Source organism: Notothenia rossii, assembly GCF_949606895.1.
Source record: "Notothenia rossii genome assembly, chromosome: 8".
Lineage (NCBI taxonomy): Eukaryota > Metazoa > Chordata > Actinopteri > Perciformes > Nototheniidae > Notothenia > Notothenia rossii.
Window position 1 is genome coordinate 15,320,452 of NC_136906.1, and position 16,967 is coordinate 15,337,418.

The 16,967-nt window shown below is 39.8% G+C and overlaps 1 protein-coding gene across 4 annotated transcripts; it reads right to left on the reverse strand.

Annotated features, from left to right (window-relative positions):
• Positions 1–101: 101 nt before the first annotated feature.
• On the reverse strand, positions 102–15,977 carry gaa (alpha glucosidase). 4 transcript variants are annotated; one of them, XM_079642295.1, is made up of 20 exons: positions 15,719–15,977; positions 14,503–14,656; positions 13,694–13,845; positions 7,823–7,988; positions 6,917–7,013; positions 6,695–6,814; positions 6,438–6,556; positions 6,111–6,242; positions 5,785–5,895; positions 5,586–5,699; positions 4,899–4,983; positions 4,529–4,646; positions 3,440–3,573; positions 3,091–3,242; positions 2,646–2,794; positions 2,403–2,544; positions 1,724–1,822; positions 1,142–1,306; positions 805–957; positions 102–707 (listed from the first exon to the last, which is right to left on the reverse strand). In XM_079642295.1, the coding sequence occupies exons 2-20, from the start codon at positions 14,635–14,637 to the stop codon at positions 642–644; spliced, it is 2,409 nt and encodes an 802-aa protein (XP_079498421.1). In that variant the 5' UTR covers positions 14,638–14,656; positions 15,719–15,977; the 3' UTR covers positions 102–641. The 4 variants fall into 4 exon arrangements, with proteins under 4 accessions (XP_079498421.1, XP_079498420.1, XP_079498419.1 ...); XM_079642294.1 differs by having other exon boundaries at positions 15,713–15,977; XM_079642293.1 differs by having other exon boundaries at positions 14,503–14,746; positions 15,713–15,977.
• Between the last annotated feature and the right edge of the window lie 990 nt (positions 15,978–16,967).

The window sequence follows — 16,967 nt, forward strand, 5'->3', positions numbered from 1 at the left end:
ATGTACTGCCTATGACATAGAATTTCGTTTTTAGTTTTGGATTTGTTGTAGATTCGGCTTCGAGAATAATATATGAAATTCCCCAATTAAAATGCACAATAAACAATTTATATATTTATTTAACACATGATCCTGTACAATGATGGTGGAGTATTCACAATAAAAACACTGTTATATCTGAAGATAGAACAGCAGCAGTGTTCTTGTAAACAACCATTTATTCTAATTAAATTTGTAATGCTTTTTTGATGAGCGCTCAAATGCAGTGATGTGAGAAATTCAAATTCACCTTGACTCATTTTTATGTATCTGCATTATTAGTAACAAAGGTTTACAAAACTGATGTAAAACATACAGGTATATACAGGTAAAAAAAAGCCATTAAAGAATTAAAAAATATATCTATTTACAATACATCAAATCATCAGCAGCAAATGTAGGCTTTCAAGAAAGCATAAAATGTCAAAATGAGAGCTCCCTTTGATTGATGTCATCAATTTTTTTTTTTAAACTCCTCCTTACAAAGCAGTTATTGGATAAAGAGGTAGCATAGCGTAAGGTGCATCGCCAGGTCTGGGATGTTTGGGACAATGCAAAAAAGCCAAGCTCCCTATGGTTCTTGGGTAATAGAGTTCAGTGTATCAGAGAGCCCATTGGACTGTAAACACCGTTGACATGGGCAAGGCCAGTTTGGTCACTGTTAGAACCTGCGGGAAGTGAAATAAAAAACATAGCTTTATTTGGTAAAAATACATTAGGCAATAGGCATAATGAGTAAATAGGGAGGAATCACAGATAATTTACCTTGGTGTCACTGCGGTACATGAAATCCCTGACTTGTTCCCCATTGGCTAACACGTATAGGGGTGGGGAGGGAACCCCGAAAACCTGCAGCCCTCCAAGAACCAGACCATCCAGAGCCCCATTAAGCCTGAGGGGATCACTCACCACCTGACACTGAAGACATTAAGGGATCATTTATTTTGTAGTTTTAGTCTAAGTATATTAGATCAAAGTAATGTCAAGAATTGAGTTGAGTCCCTTCAGTAAAGACAATTTTGTGTCAAGTAGTGGTGCAGTAAAATGCTAACTATTTGCTCATCAGCTTTCCCAATGCAAATACCACTCGTTCCTCTCCTACCTGTCCAGCCATGAAGATAACGTAACAATAATTTCCCGTTTCAAAGGTGTCGAGACCGTCCCCGTCATCCCAGAACAAGTCTCCCCGTGCCCAACCTCCTGCTGATAGCGCCACCGTCAGGAAGAAAGGGTTTCTGCGAGAGACTGCCGTTGTCAAAGCAGGCTCCTTCACAACAAAAGGCAGAGCAAAGAAAACATTAAAGATAGTACAAACAAACAAAATGTGCTGTTCTTTCCAAAGTGTTTAAGCTAGTTTTCAGCTTTGGGAAGTCAGTCAGAACCCTATGGTCAGAACACATGACAGTTATAGTTGCCATTTGATCATAGGCGCCATGTCACAGCCTAAAGTCTAAGGTGACTTGTTTGAATACAGGGGTCACAATTGTCTTTTCCAAAAATGAAAATGTTCAGTGATAAAACCTCTTATTTTATGTTACACAAGTCTCAAACTGTATTCTGCTAAAAGGAAGGGCAATTATAAAAAGGAATTCAAGCTCTTGTTAAATCATTTTTCATTTTTTCCCACTTGGTTTATTAACAATACATCCACACAATGTGTAATAAACTGCATGTTGGCACCCACCTGCTGGGGGATTATATGTCCTTCCCTCACATGGACGTTGATGGTGTCCAGGGGGGCTGGCAGGAGCAGGTACTGACCCTTACTGTAGAAAGGCTGACCCTAGAGGGCACAACACATAAAGCTTATTTTACAATTAAAGCTTGAAATACTGAGGACACTTGCAAAAGACAGGGTAGTACAACACTAAAACCATACGTTTTATAATCGCTTCTTTATTTAATATAACATTATACCGTTACTTTCCTTTCACAAAAATGAACCACAACATTAACAATAAGGAAGATCTTGGATAGATATTAATGAGAACTGTTTTGTTAAATCATACCATATAAAATCATTTCAAAACAAGTTTAAATTGTATTTTTAAATGCAAGGTTATTCAAGTGTGCTGAAAGTATCTCAGTATTTATTTTAATCTGCTTTTTACCTCACCGTTCTAATCCTTTAGTTTTATAAAAAGCTTTCTACGGTTGCAAACTAGCAGTCTCTATGAACACTATGTTATCGGATAGCTGTTTAAAGTCTGTCTCTGTTCCTATCAAATGAACCATAAATAATAAATAAATGACCCGATCCAGAAAGGAAAAAGGCAAACACTTAAGTCACGTGTTACTACAGAAAACCTCAAACATGGTCTTTGACAGTACACAAACAAAACATGTATTGAAGTTGAGCTCACATTGTGCAGGCTGTACCAAGTGGCAGGGGGCAGGTAAGCAGCCAGCTCTTCTGCCCCCCGCTCTAAAACTGGGCTGATGAGAAGGGAACTCCCCCAGAGGAACTGTCGGTCTATGGTCTGACAGTTAGGGTCAGTGGGAAACCTAAGGAGGTAGATAAGGAAGAAAGAGAAAGATAATGTCATAGAAACCGAACTATGTTGTCTTGTGTTGACAATAGGGAATCCAGAGGAGAAGACACATACTCCACGAAGAGTGGCCTGGCTACAGTGTCAGCAGAGGTGTGCGCATGATGGAAGAGTGTGTAGAGGAAAGGGAGAAGGGAGTAACGAAGGTTCAATGCACTCCGCATGGCTGCCTGGGCCTTCTGCCCAAAAACATAGGGCTCCTGAGGCTGGGGGACACATAGAAACACACAGACAATGAGAAGATATAGAGTTACATCTATTCATAATACATGAAACTGATGGACTGCTCTAGACACAGTGGAAACACATTCAAGGCAAATTCTGACATCTTTAAAAACATTTAACATAAACAAAGTTAACTTAATGATTTGATGGTGTTTTTATGAATTGTCCTGTTTCCAGAAAAAGCGCTCTATAAATAAAAAAATGCATTAATGAAGCACAGCAGTTAACAAACTGATATAAACATTCACTGAGAACAAAAGCAGTGTCTCTGTCTCACAGCGTTTGGCTTGTCATTGTGGTTCCTCATAAATGGGTAGAAGGCCCCGAGCTGCATCCAGCGTACACACAATTCCTCAGTGGTGTTCCCGCCAAAACCACAGATGTCCGCCCCCACGAGGGGAACCCCGAACAGGCCGAAGTGCAGCACAGCTAGAGGGGGAATAGGTTCAAAAGGTCAATCAAAAACAATCAATCTGTGACTACATCAAACAAGATTTAAAAATAATGTCTACAACATACAGATCCCCCATAAGGCCAACATCCCACTGAATAATCACATTCATGCCAACATCAGTGACAGTGTAAAAACACAATTTAATGAATCTTCAAAAGCTACATGTCCTCACCAGGGATGGAGTATCGGAGCTGCTCCCAGTCACTCCGGACGTCTCCTGTCCAGACTCCAGAGAAGCGTCCGATGCCAGGGAAAGAGGAGCGAGACAAGACGAAGGGTCTCTTTCCTCGTACCTTAATGAGAGCGCTGCAGAAAGCAACCATCACCGGGATGAATACAGAACAAAAAACAAAAGCTAAAGAAAAACGTGGCCTAAATATTCTTTGGTGACCTCCAATATATGTCTTTCAATAGTTATATGCATGTTCTCAAAGAAAGGCTGTCTTTCTATTCATTCATTTTAAACTAGCTAAACAAATACTCTGGCGACCATGCAAGTGCAGTTTGAATTTGAATGAGTTATATAGCTTTAGCTCTACTAAAAGATAAAACATGAATAACGATCTTTTCAATTTGTCAAGATATTACCTTTTTTGTTAAATGTGTTAACACTGTCCTTTTAGAGCAGATGTCTTCCATAAAATGGCCATTATTACCCTTTTTGCTGCTATTCCCGCACTGTGTAACTCAAAGATAAATAAAGTGGAAACATTTGTTTTGTGCCCTAAACCTGCATTTTTTTTAAATAGCCAGCAGGGGGCAATGCCTCCCTTTGCAAAAAGAAGTCAATGAGATACAATTACCCACTTGAATTATTACCCCAGGAAACATATTAAACACGAGTTAAAAATCTTAAAAGGCTAGTTTCACACTGATACAAGATTAACATACTTCTATCTGTGGATAGATATGTAAATTGTAATCCCTGTAATTGTTGCTATATGATGTCCTTTTGTTGTTCTGTTGTTTATGTTTTTATTTCTTCATGTGGAACCTACTGCTGCAGGTCTCCCTTGAAAAAGAGATCAATGATCTCAATGGGATTTCACCTGGATAAATAAAGGTTTTGAATTGAATTGAATACTTCATACTGATATACATTTTGTAAATGAGAGGTAATTAGATTATAAAGACTACGATGGAGACAGCCAAATGGATAGGTGGAGGCTTCAATGGGTGATGTTAAAGTGACTCTGTCCCCTTGTCCTTTACCTGCAAAACTAGCTCGTCAAAATGCATCAGCACCACTGCATGGTCTCACCTGTGAGTGGCAGAGGCCTCCGTCAGTCCGTACATATTGTGCAGGTTGTAGTGAGTGGACAGCTTCTGCTGGGCCGAAAGACAAATAGTTCCCGAGTTCAACTTGCCTCCAACAACTCCTGTTTGTATAAAAGTCAGGGAGACACACAGGTAAAAATGAATGCAACATATTCTGCCATCAGTTATGCATTTATAGTTATTTGGATGGTGTTTTGTACAATATCTACACATCTACTTCAATGAATAAACTGACTACAAATGCCTTGAAAAGTGCTCTAAATAAAAATGTAATGAATTATTATTATTATTAAATGTAAATGTATAAAGTCTGTATTAATTTCCTGCTAGTAACACTGATCCAATACACTTACTGGGTGTGTAGGGCGGGTTCTCAAGGTCACTGTCAGGACAGCCCTCCACTGAGCCCTGCACAAAACTGGATGGTTCATTCATATCCTGGGCGGAGCACAGGGGAAATACAAGTTATTTTCTTTATGTGATTTTAAGGTGCACACAAACCAATCCACAACATGCCTCAGAACAGAAAACCTGATATAACTGATGTCTAAGTGATAGTATCTTTGGCAAAATAAACGGTGGACCGTTTGTTTAAAGAGAACAAATTATGCTCATTTTCAGGTTTCATAGTTATATTTTGTGCCTCTACTGTGACATGTTTCCATGCTTTACTGTTCAAAAAGGTCTTTATTTTACTCACACTGCCTGTACTGCAGCACCTCTTTTCACCCTCTGTCTGAAACCAGAGCCCAGTCTGCTGTGATTCGTTAGCTGGCTGACTCTGATGTGATGTTTGTGGTCAACCGATTACAGATGCCCCACCATTAACCTAATAGTGATGTCATTTTAGGGACGTAAAACAAGGAGTCCGTTTCAGGCAGGGGGGGGGGACGGGGGGGTTGTGTGGGAGAGAAACTCCCTCTGGCATGAACTTTGTGATTAAGCCTCTGCAGACTATTTACACGAACAAAAACCTATATAACACACTACAGGAAAGGGTAAACCCCAAAAATCATACTAGGGCCCCTTTAAATACTCAAAATCCATAGACCATCCACAGGAACTTTAGAATGAAAATCTCTGATGCAGTCCTCCCACCAGCGTCCGGTCTCTGGGTTGGTGAAGTCGGGGAAGGCTGTGGGGCCTGGCCAAACCTAGAAACACAATATATACATTTGCATGACATACACACATGAAAATCAGACAGAGAAAACATGCATCCCCAGAAAAAAGTCTAACCTTCCCTATCAGGATTTGTCCTGTAGAATTTTTTATGAAGACGTCTCGTTTCAGCCCATCATCAAACGGTGGGTAAGTGCCAGGGGGGCTGCTGCTACTGATCCCAGGGTCCTGAGACGGAAATAATACGCATGACTGACAAGTTAAGAACGTTTTGCTGCCATCTACTGAAAAATAACTGTAATCAGTAATGATTACTTGTGCGTACATCGAGATTTTCACTATACCAAAACAATCAAAATAACTGATGCATGTGCTAAAGTATTGATTCATAGTTAAATCGGCATTAATAGTTGGTGAGTTATTTAAACTTAAATATGTCACACCAGGATAAGGATGTATTTCATGCCACTCTTATGGAACTCGTCAACCATCTGTGGGAGGTCTCCAAATCGCCACGGGTCAAATGTGAACACCCTTCGTTTATTTGCATAGTCCAGATCATTCCACTGCACATCCTGGTGAAAGAAAAAGCAAAATAATCTCAATTGGACGTCAGTATTGTAAGTATCTGAAGACGTTACAGCAGTTGGACTGATTAATTCAGTGATCATAATAATGTGAACATCATACTGTAAATGCACATATATTGGAAAATGTTCGGTGAGCTGTAATAATTACTTTAATTTAAGAAGGATTTAAGAGAACTTTACCATGGGAAACTTAGCATTGTGCATGCGCTGTGCAACATGCCGGGTTGTATTAGATGTCGTGTAACCCCAGCGACACAGATGAAAGCCCAACGACCAATAAGGAGGCATCATAGGATAGCCTGGTGATAGATAAATGGTAACAGGTAAACACATTAAGTTGCCTAAATCTACACTTATATCTTGCTAGTGTGTGTATACACCTATTTGTTTTGCCCCCTGAAGATGTGTTTCTGAATGTGAACACTGTAAAGACGTACCAATGACCTGAAGGTACTGTCGTATAACACTTTGAGGATCAGGACCCACAAAAATGTACAGGTCCAGGACTCCACCGATAGCCACCCAGGTGAGAGCGGGGGTCGGCTGCAACATCACCTCTGCAGAGACATTTGGAAAGATATTCAGCAATAATTATTATTCCTGAATTGTTTGGTATGGACAAAAAAGGGGCAGTGGAACATGAACATTCAGATAGGTACCGATTGCATTGCTGTTGAGAAGGAAAGCTCCATGTGCCAAGCCGTCCTCCTCCTGGACTATGTAGAATGGGTGGGAGCCATAGAGGTTAGCATCAGCCTGTAGAGAAAGACAAGTGTCAACATTAACAACTTGATCACACAACAGACAAAGAGGGAGTAAATGACAAAAGCTTGACCCTCTACAGGGGTGTCCAAACTTTTTTCACTGAGGGCCACATACAGAAAAATATACGAAGGGCTGGGCCACTCACTAGAGGTATATTGCCTCATAAGTTCAGTTATAAGTGAAAATCAATCAAATGTAGGTAAATGATGCTTGTGAGTGTTGGCAGCTCATCCCTTAAAACAGAAGCCTCAGATTGATTATAAAAAGGAGAAATAGGAAGGGTGTTCATTTCAAGCTTGTTATGGAAATAAGTCATTGGGCTTTTTTCTTATCAACTAAGATTTGTTAGAAAATGTTTCCAACTTTAATTTACTGAATGTATTTGAAAAGTTATCTTAAATATGAACACACGAATACTACTGTGTAATATATGTTTACATTTATATTTAAGAAGTACAATATAAGACAAGCACAAGTTTCATTTGTGGGCCATTTTCCATTATACTTTTTGAATTAGCTGAGGACCGATTCAAATGGTCCGCGAGCCGTAGTTTCGACACCCCTGCTCTACAAGGACAGCTTGATTTTCAAAACATCCAAATATTTCGAGATATTACAATTTATTATTAATTATAAAAGGGGCCGATTATATTTGTGCTGGAAGAGGGTAAACTTTCCATTTCACCATCATTAGAGAAAAATAAACAAAGAAGAAATATATTATTTTCCTGTTTCAGAAGTTGCTTTTTCTTGTTTTGACCCCTTCACACTTGTGTTTTGAACCACTGCAAATGACTCACGTGGGGCGCCATGTCTCTGTTCCAGAGAGTGACAGAGGTCCAGTTCAGGTCCAGGAGGAGGGGGGTGTAATGCTCCCCGAGGCCGGACACAAGGGAAGAGGCCAGCGTGGTGGACAGCTGCAGGTACTGGTCAGCAAACAGCAGAGGAGCAACCGTGGTATTCATGCTGGACAGGCGGGACACAGAGAACAAACACACATGCACTTCATGAAAATCTTGATTAGGGAAAACACCTCGCTGCTCATTTTGTGCAGTTGTCTTATCCATGAGTGATAAGACTAAATGAGATAAAAGAACCCTCTGTGACCCAGCCTCTCAATATAAATAGTGGAAATAAATACACTCTCTGGTCACTATTAAGTATATCTTTACAATCTAATGGAAACAAGATAGTTCATATAGTTCAACACCGGCAAAGTACAACATAGGGCGCAACACACTAATGAAAGCACACTGTGTTCCTTTGTTACAAATGATAGAAAACACAGACTTAGATAAATATACTTAAATAATGTAAAATAAAATAAACTATATTTACTGAAATGTATAATAGTCTAGCAGGAAGGGCCCTTAGATTTTGAACAAAACACAACAATGATTTTTCTTATCTTTAGGGTCTCCCATTAATTAAATTGATTGTTGTCAACAAGAAATTTGGGGAAAAAAATGTTTTTTTTCCCTGAAAAAGAGCCAAATTAGACCAGGCCGAATATGGGAAAGGTGAAAAAAAGGTCACATAACTTGAGAATGATCACTCTTTTCCTCTTCAGATTAGCTGAGGTATGACCCAGGTGGATATCCTACATCACCAAATAGTCAGACAATGATTTACCTAAAACAATAAGGAATTATAGTCCCGTAAACTTAGCTTTAGTTTAGACGGAAATTGTACTTTTTGGTGATAGGAACATAGGACTCAATCACTTTTCACTCATTTATCAGAAAAACAGAAATCCCTAATGTTGGGGAAATATTTTCCAAGGCCCATAACTTTGACACAGTTTATCAGTTCAAACTGTCCTGACTGAGCACAGGCACCTGTAACCTTGGCTGCTGTGCTCTCAGTGTTCTGTCTCCCTGCTCCTGCCTGTTGGCGTCAGCTGATAGAGGTGTTATGATTCTATCTTGTTATGCAGCATGTTGATTATTCTCTCTGAACTAGCTAAATACATGGGTCTGGGGTAGAGTTCTTCAGAATTGACGTGGCAACTCTCCCTTGCAATCAGACCGTGACTGCTGTGACTTGTGATGTGAATCCTCCGGCCGAAACTCCTATAATAAACCATCAGTGTTTGACATCAAAGCTCCTGCTCTTCCCGTGTCTCCTTCATGAGTCGGTGACTCCCACCGCATTGCTACACAGAAGTTTCCCTTACACCTAAAAAATATACCATAACTGAATTGTCTAGGGTGCTATTGAACACTAACCAGTAGTTGTATGGAAATATCTGGTACAGTTCTATTGCAAATGAGATTTCTTTAGACATAGGCCTACCTCTTCTCTGATCAGTCAAATTCCGAATGAGGGATAAGTGGCATAATAGCATATAAGTTAAGAATGCTCACTCTGAGTCTGATGGTCATTATATTTGGAGAGGGAAATACCAGGTGGCTGAACTACATCACCAAATAGTCAGAATAAGAGCAACCTAATAAAATAAAGTGTATTGATTCTAAATTGCAAGCCTCTAAAACATAGGTTTAAATAGTACAGGTTTTATTGAAACTGGAACCTTAATTCAAAGTACAGTTTACAAATCATCAAATCATTCTGTGAGAGGTCAAGTATATAGATACTAGAATATAATGTTAAATGTCAGCTTCCTCACAAACGTTAGGGGACACATTTTGACATTCTGCACAGCAGGTGCAGGGGAAGTACAGGGAAGGCCAACAGAGAGGCACTGGCACTTTCCACTTTCTCCACACTTTGCATCTTTCCAATACAAGTGAGTAATGTCTCTCTCTTCTCTAGATGCTGGGGGTTTTGTAAATAGCACTGGTTGAATGGCCGCATCTCTGACAATCCACCCCTTGCCAATAGGACTCTATAACAAGGGTTTGGGTTCGGGCTGAGACACCATATCGCTGTCTGAAACATTGCTCTTTACATGTTGTTGAAATGCATCCTCTGTTGGCGGCAGATTTTCCGAGGCTGCATTTGTTGTTGATGCAATTATGAAGCTCAGTTCCTCCAAATGTGTTCACATCAGTTCAATTTCCTTTTTCCATATAGTATAAGCGCAAATTCTCTTGCGACTGGCAAAGACTCTTCCAAGCTGGCAGGGAGTCCAAAATGGGCCAGATCTTTGAGCTCGCTGAGATGGGTCTTGAGTTCGGTGAATGCTGTTGTCTTTCCTATTCTGTACAAACTACTTGTTGTGCCACAGCCAGTGAGTGCATGACATGCTGGTAGACAATTAGACATGTCTTTTCCATCTTTTTCACATACAGTTGCAAGAAAAAGTATGTGAACCCTTTGGAACTACCTGGATTTCTGCATAAATTGGTCATAAAATGTGTTCTGATCTTCATCTAAGTTACAAACACAGTCTGCTTAAGCTAAAACCACAGAAACAATTATATGTTTTTATGTTTTTATTGAACACACCATGTAAACATTCACAGTGCAGGGTGGAAAAAGTATGTGAACCCTTGGCTTTAATAACTGGTTGACCCTCCTTTGGCAGCAATAACCTCAACCAAACGTTTCCTATAGTTGCACATCAGACCTGCACAACGGTCAGGAGGAATTTGGGACCATTCCTCTTTACAAAACTGTTTCAGTTCAGCAATATTCTTGGGATGTCTGGTGTGAATCGCTCTCTTGAGGTCATGCCACAGCATCTCAATTGGGTTGAGGTCAGGACTCTGACTGGGCCACTCCAGAAGGCGTATTTTCTTCTGTTGAAGCCATTCTGTTGTTGATTTACTTCTGTGCTTTGGGTCGTTGTCCTGTTGCATCACCCATCTTCTGTTGAGCTTCAATTGGTGGACAGATGGCCTTAAGTTCTCCAGCAAAATGTCTTGACAAACTTGAGAATTCATTTTTCCGTCGATGATGGCAATCTGTCCAGGCCCTGAGGCAGCAAAGCAGCCCCAAACCATGATGCTCCCTCCACCATACTTCACAGTTGGGATGAGGTTTTGATGTTGGTGTGCTGTGCCTTTTTTTCTCCACACATAGCGTTGTGTGTTCCTTCCAAACAACTCAACTTTGGTTTCATCTGTCCACAGAATATTTTGCCAGTAGTGCTGTGGAACATCCAGGTGCTCTTTTGCAAACTTCAAACGTGCAGATCAGAATACATTTTATGACCAACTTATGCAGAAATCCTGGTAATTCCAAAGTGTTCACATACCTTTTCTTGCAACAGTATGGTGTTGATGGGGACATATCTCTCTCTCTCATTCCATGGCCTGCAAACATGTATTTTCTTGCATAATATATGAGCAGTATTTCCACACCTGTGTCATCACACCTCGCAATGATGCGGGAATATGACTCTGCAAGATGTATGGCATGGAGCACCATCCTTGTGACTGCCTCCTCCTGATCACTGTACAGTGATGTCAAACTGCTGATTTCTGCTGTGCAGATGCTCTTCACCTCCTCCCCTTCGTCAAGAGTGTAGTCTCTGTGGGGCAGCAGTGACAATGTAGCTGCTCACAAACATGCACAGTGCAGTCTTGTTTCCATGACTCCTCAAGTACTTCCTGTAGTTTGGGACATTATTTTTGCCAGTGATAACATTTGTAGGCCTTCCATCACTTGCACCTCTCCTTTGCCTCTCCAGGTCTTTGATTGACTGTGGGCCGACGGGCCGTCATACCTGTCAAATACCATGACCACACATTTCATTTCTTGTTTTCTATATATATATATATATATATATATTTATATATATATATACTGTATATAATACATGCCAAACACTCAGTATGATTATGTGAATGGGTGTGTCAATGCAGGTGCATTTAAAAAAGTGCAGACGTGTATTGAGGACCCTGCTCTGAAGAATAAGTGTTATAACCTAAAGCAAAACAAATGTCCCAAACTACAGGAAGTACTTCAGGAGTAGTGGAAACAAGACTGCACTGTGCATGTTTGTGAGCAACTACATTGTCACTGCTGCTCCTCAGAGACTACACTCAGGTGACTCATCTTGGCAGGTGGATTTGACGAAGGGCAGGAGGTGAACAGCATCTGCAAAGCAGGAGTCAGCAGTTTGATCAGGAGGAGGCAGACACAAGGATGGTGCTCCATGCCATACACCTTGCAGAGTCGTATTCCCGCATCATTGTGAGGTCTGATGACACAGATGTGGAAGTACTGCTCATATATTATGCAAGCAAATACATGTTTGGTTCATCTCTAGTGCACATGTATGCAGGCCATGGAATGAGAGAGGGATATGTCTCCATCAACACCATATGTGAGAACATTGGGAAAGACATGTCTAATTGTCTACCAGCATGTCATGCACTCACTGGCTGTGGCACAACAAGTAGTTTGTACAGAATAGGAAAGACAACAGCATTCACCAAACTCAAGACCCATCTCAGCGAGCTCAAAGATCTGGCCCATTTTGGACTCCCTGCCAGCTTGGAAGAGTCTTTGCCAGTCGCAAGAGAATTTGCGCTTCTACTATATGGAAAAAAGAAAAAGGAAATTGGACTGATGTGAACACATTTGGATGAACTGAGGTTCATAATTGCAGCAACAACAGAAGCAGCCTCGGAAAATCTGCCGCAAACAGAGGATGCATTTCAACAACATGTAAAGAGCAATGTTTCAGACAGCGATATGGTGTCTCAGCCCGAACCCAAACCCTTGTTATGGAGTCCTGTTGGCAAGGTGTGGATTGTCAGAGATGGGGCCATTCAACCAGTGCTATTTACAAAACCCCCAGCATCTAGAGAAGAGAGAGACATTACTCACTTGTATTGCAAAGATGCAAAGTGTGGAGAAAGTGGAAAGTGCCAGTGCCTCTCTGTTGGCCTTCCCTGTACTTCCCCTGCACCTGCTATGCAGAATGTCAAAATGTTTCCCCTGACGTTTGTGAGGAAGCTGAAATGTAACATTATATTTTAGTATCGGAATTTGACTGTCTCAGAGAAGAGGTAGGCCTATGTCTAAAAAAATCTAATTTACAATAGAGCTGTACCAGATATTTCCGTACAACTACTGATTAGTGTTCAATAGCACCCTAGACAATTCAGTAATGATATATTTTTTAGGGATTAATGTTTTTCTGATAAATGAGAGAAAAGTCATCGTCTATGTTCCTATCACCAAAAAGTACAATTTCCGTTTAAACTAAAGCTAAGTTTACAGGACTATAATTCAGTTTTGTTTTAGGAAGATAATTGTCTGACTATTTGGTGATGTAGGATATCCACCTGGTTCATACCTCAGCAAATCTGAAGACGAAAAGAGTGATGATTCTCAAGTTATGGGCTTTTTTGTCACCTTTTTTTGTCACCATATTCGGCCTGGTCTAATTTGGCTCTTTTTCAGGGATTGGGAGAACAACCCAAATAAAAAATATTTCCCAAAATAAGATTTGACAACAATCAATTTAATTAATGGGAGAACCTAAAGATAAGAAAAATCATTGTTGTGTTTTGTTCTACCTCGGGTAGGGGTATCTCGAAAACTAAAGCCTTTTTTGAGGACTTGCTGCTGGAATATAAGGAAGTGATCACACTACATGTAGAAAATATGACTATAATGTTGGGAAAAGGTATAATATGACTAAGTGTGAGTAAGTAGGATCTTTATATTAATGATTAGTAAGGCTTTATAGACGGTTTCTATGACGGCAGCTATAAAATGCAAAAATATTAAAACAGAAAAGAGATACTCACATCACCCTTCCATTAGATTTCCGGCGCACTATGAAGCCAAATGGCTCCGCCTGGTATTCAGTGGTATAGAGAACATCCTGGGTATCAGCTGGGCTCTGAGGAACACCAGCTGGGAGCTTAACCTCATATCGCTGAGATGATGGGTCCTTAAACTTGAGAGAAAACAAATATCATTTCAGTTTTTTCCAAGGCAGAATAGTAGAGGGTCTAATCCCTTGATCTCATACATATTAATAAATAAATAAAGGTTATTATGGACTCACCCTTAGTTTATAACAGGCCTATCTTGGCATACAACACAAAACCTATTAATGTAAGCCAGATTCAGAGTGCTTTTTAAACAACGCAATTCAAAAACAAAGAATAAAAAAAGAATATATAAAATACTATATAAAAAATAGTTCACAATCAGATCTTTAGACCTTATTTGTCTACAACAAATTACTCACAAATGAATGCACTACATAATACTAGAGAAGTCCAGGTGGTATAGAGTCCATTTCGGTTTCTTTTCCAGACTTTTTAGACAATGTGAGCAAATGTAAACAGATACAAAATGTAACAACCTTACATATTTTTTTATATCTGAATTGTTAATGGTTTTGGTGAGACATTTCATGGAAAATCAATTCTGTTAAATCATAACAATATGTGTAATGCAAATGAAAAGTAAAATCCCTTTCCATGTTGCCTTTTTAAACTCAAACTACATTAGGCCTACAGTCATCTATACTTAAAATGTAAATCAACCCTATGGGCACTGCAACATTTCCATCATCTCATGTTTTACACGGACATTGGGTACTCACAGTGAGGTGTAAGCAGCCTGCAGCCTCCTCTGTCACTTCTAGGTGTAGAGTGGCAATGTCTTTGGGGAGATATGAAGGGGTGGCACGAGTCAGGGTGGCCCCCTGTCCTCGTGCAGTGGGGGTGAGAGGACCCATTTTGTAGCCAGGGTACAAACTGGGGTAGAAGCACCAAGGTGGTCCTGCAGAGTGAGGCAGGGGGGCATAGCAGCAGCCCCTCTCTTCACACTCTCTCTGGGTGAGCAGCCTGTCCCTGGCACAGTCAAACCGACTCTCTGGGGTCAGGGTGCATTTATCAGCTCTGGATATAACAGTCCTTGTTTCTACTGACTTGTTCTGTGGTTTTGCTGGATAATAATAACCAAGTATTGTATGTGCTTCAGTGTGCTGAGCAGAAACTGATCTAACCAGTCTGGTCTGATGAATAGACAAGTGGTTGATGTAAAAACATAAAAAGGCAAAGAGCAGCAGGAGCACAGCTGCAGTAAAGTGAGAAAGCAGACCCATACTCATCAGAGATGTGAGGCGACAGTGCACTCAAGCTCTGCTGCTATACACACCTTGTGCTCCGTATGGTGTAAATAACAGAGGTGGAAAAAGTATTTAGAGCTTATACTTAAGTAAAAGTAGAAGTAACAGGGTGTAGGAATACTCTGTTACAAGTAAAAGTCCTGCATTCAAAATACAATTTCAGTAAAAGTACAAAACTATTAGCATCAAAATATGCTTAAAGTACAGGAAGTAACAGTAGCTACTCATTAAACAGATTGGCCCATTTCAGAATAATATAAATAATATGTTTTGATTATAATTATTGATGCATTAAATTGTTATCAAAGCTGCGGTGGAGCTAGTTGTAATTACTTGTTATACTGCAGAGTAGCTTGTGAATGTTACTCCATGTATAAATAAAGTGTTATTTAAGTGTTGATTATAGTTCACGAAATCAATCCAAATCTGTAATTGAATGTATTAAATTAATCTAGTGAAGTAAAAGTACAAGATTTGACTCTGAATTGTAGTGGGGTAGAAACAAAAAGTAGCAAATCGTTTAAATACTTAAGTAAAGTACAAGAACCTCAACATTGTACTGAAGTACAGAACTTGAGTAAATATACTCAGTCACTTTGCAACACTGGTAAATATTTAATAGTAGAGTAAGTTGTAACTATCACAGACAGCTGTCATGAATGTATAGCAGATAATCACTTACACTCACAGTTGTGTTCATTTTGTGGGCGTTGAGCTGTTGCTCATTGGCTCTGTGGCCGGTGGATTTGTTAGCTCTGAGCTAACAATTATCTATTGAGCAGTTCAGTGTCGGAGCTATTAATATTAAGCATGTGCTTCCCAGCAAACTGCGTGCGCGTCCTCGTCCTGTAGCAAAAACATGTTGTTTTGCAAGACAGCGGACAAGCAGTATTTTAGTGAAATCATTTGTTTTGTAGAAGAGTAAACACGGCTACAATACAACTACGGCAAGCATAGAAGGACAAAAAGTGCCAACACTTCTGCTGCTACTGCTGCTTTTCGCTTTTATCTTTATGTGAATTAACAAAAGCGACATAAAACAAAAACGTTTCAAAAATGGAAAGAACATGCATAGGCTAGAACAACAAAAGCTGCTATCGTTATTTGAACCAAGTGAAAACATTAATGTAGGTAGATTTTCATTATTATGTTGGTAATATTGTTTTGTGTTTGTGGATCAATCTAAAAAATGCTGTCTGAAACATCTTTATAATTTAGCCCTACTTTTTTAAATAATTCGATTCTTATAAAAATGGAAATAAAATGTGCCTTTAGTCATTCATAAAACTGTTTGATGAACCGAAAACACTTGATGGGACAAAAATCTGGTAACCATGCACGGTCAAATACAATTACATAGACAACCCCATGACTTGCTGTTTATTACTGAAATCACACCCAATAACATTGAAATGTTTTATTGATATCCTAATATGTCACTCACCTTTAATTATGAAATATCTAAGAAGTGATGTTGTTTTTACACTCATTCGATTGCTAGTGTATTTATTCTGTACTGACTGACATTTGTCCCAAAGACGGGTCTACTAGTTCAGAATACTACAACATCAGGGAGCCCTTTTGGTTTCACGTTATTTGAAAGACACATCATTTAACTCCAACATAACTAATATCACAATGAAGGGGAGCTCTAGCAATTATGGTCTGGACCTTGGACTTCGAGCCGTGGCTGAACCTGTCTCTGCGGTCCAGCCTGACTCTCATCATACTACTTCCCTGATGGCTCCCACAGGATTGTTGACATCCTCGTGGATTCATCTTCTTATTACAGACACATGCATTTCCAAACATTTGGTCTACCTACGCTGAAAAATTTATTATCTCTTCGATTTACACACGGCATCTATTGCACGTCTGTCCGTCCTGGGAGAGGGATCCCTCCTCTGTTGCTCTCCCTGAGGTTTCTCCCATTTTCC

Bases quoted from the DNA above. Each gene is read 5' to 3' on its own strand.
- gaa (XM_079642292.1), bottom strand. From the start codon at position 15,012: ATGAGTATGGGTCTGCTTTCTCACTTTACTGCAGCTGTGCTCCTGCTG. The intron at 5,700-5,784 runs GTTAGACTTTTT...TTGTGTTTCTAG, and splicing joins GACAAATCCTGATAGGGAAG to GTTTGGCCAGGCCCCACAGC. The intron at 1,823-2,402 runs GTGAGCTCAACT...TGTGCCCTCTAG, and splicing joins CTTGGTACAGCCTGCACAAT to GGTCAGCCTTTCTACAGTAA.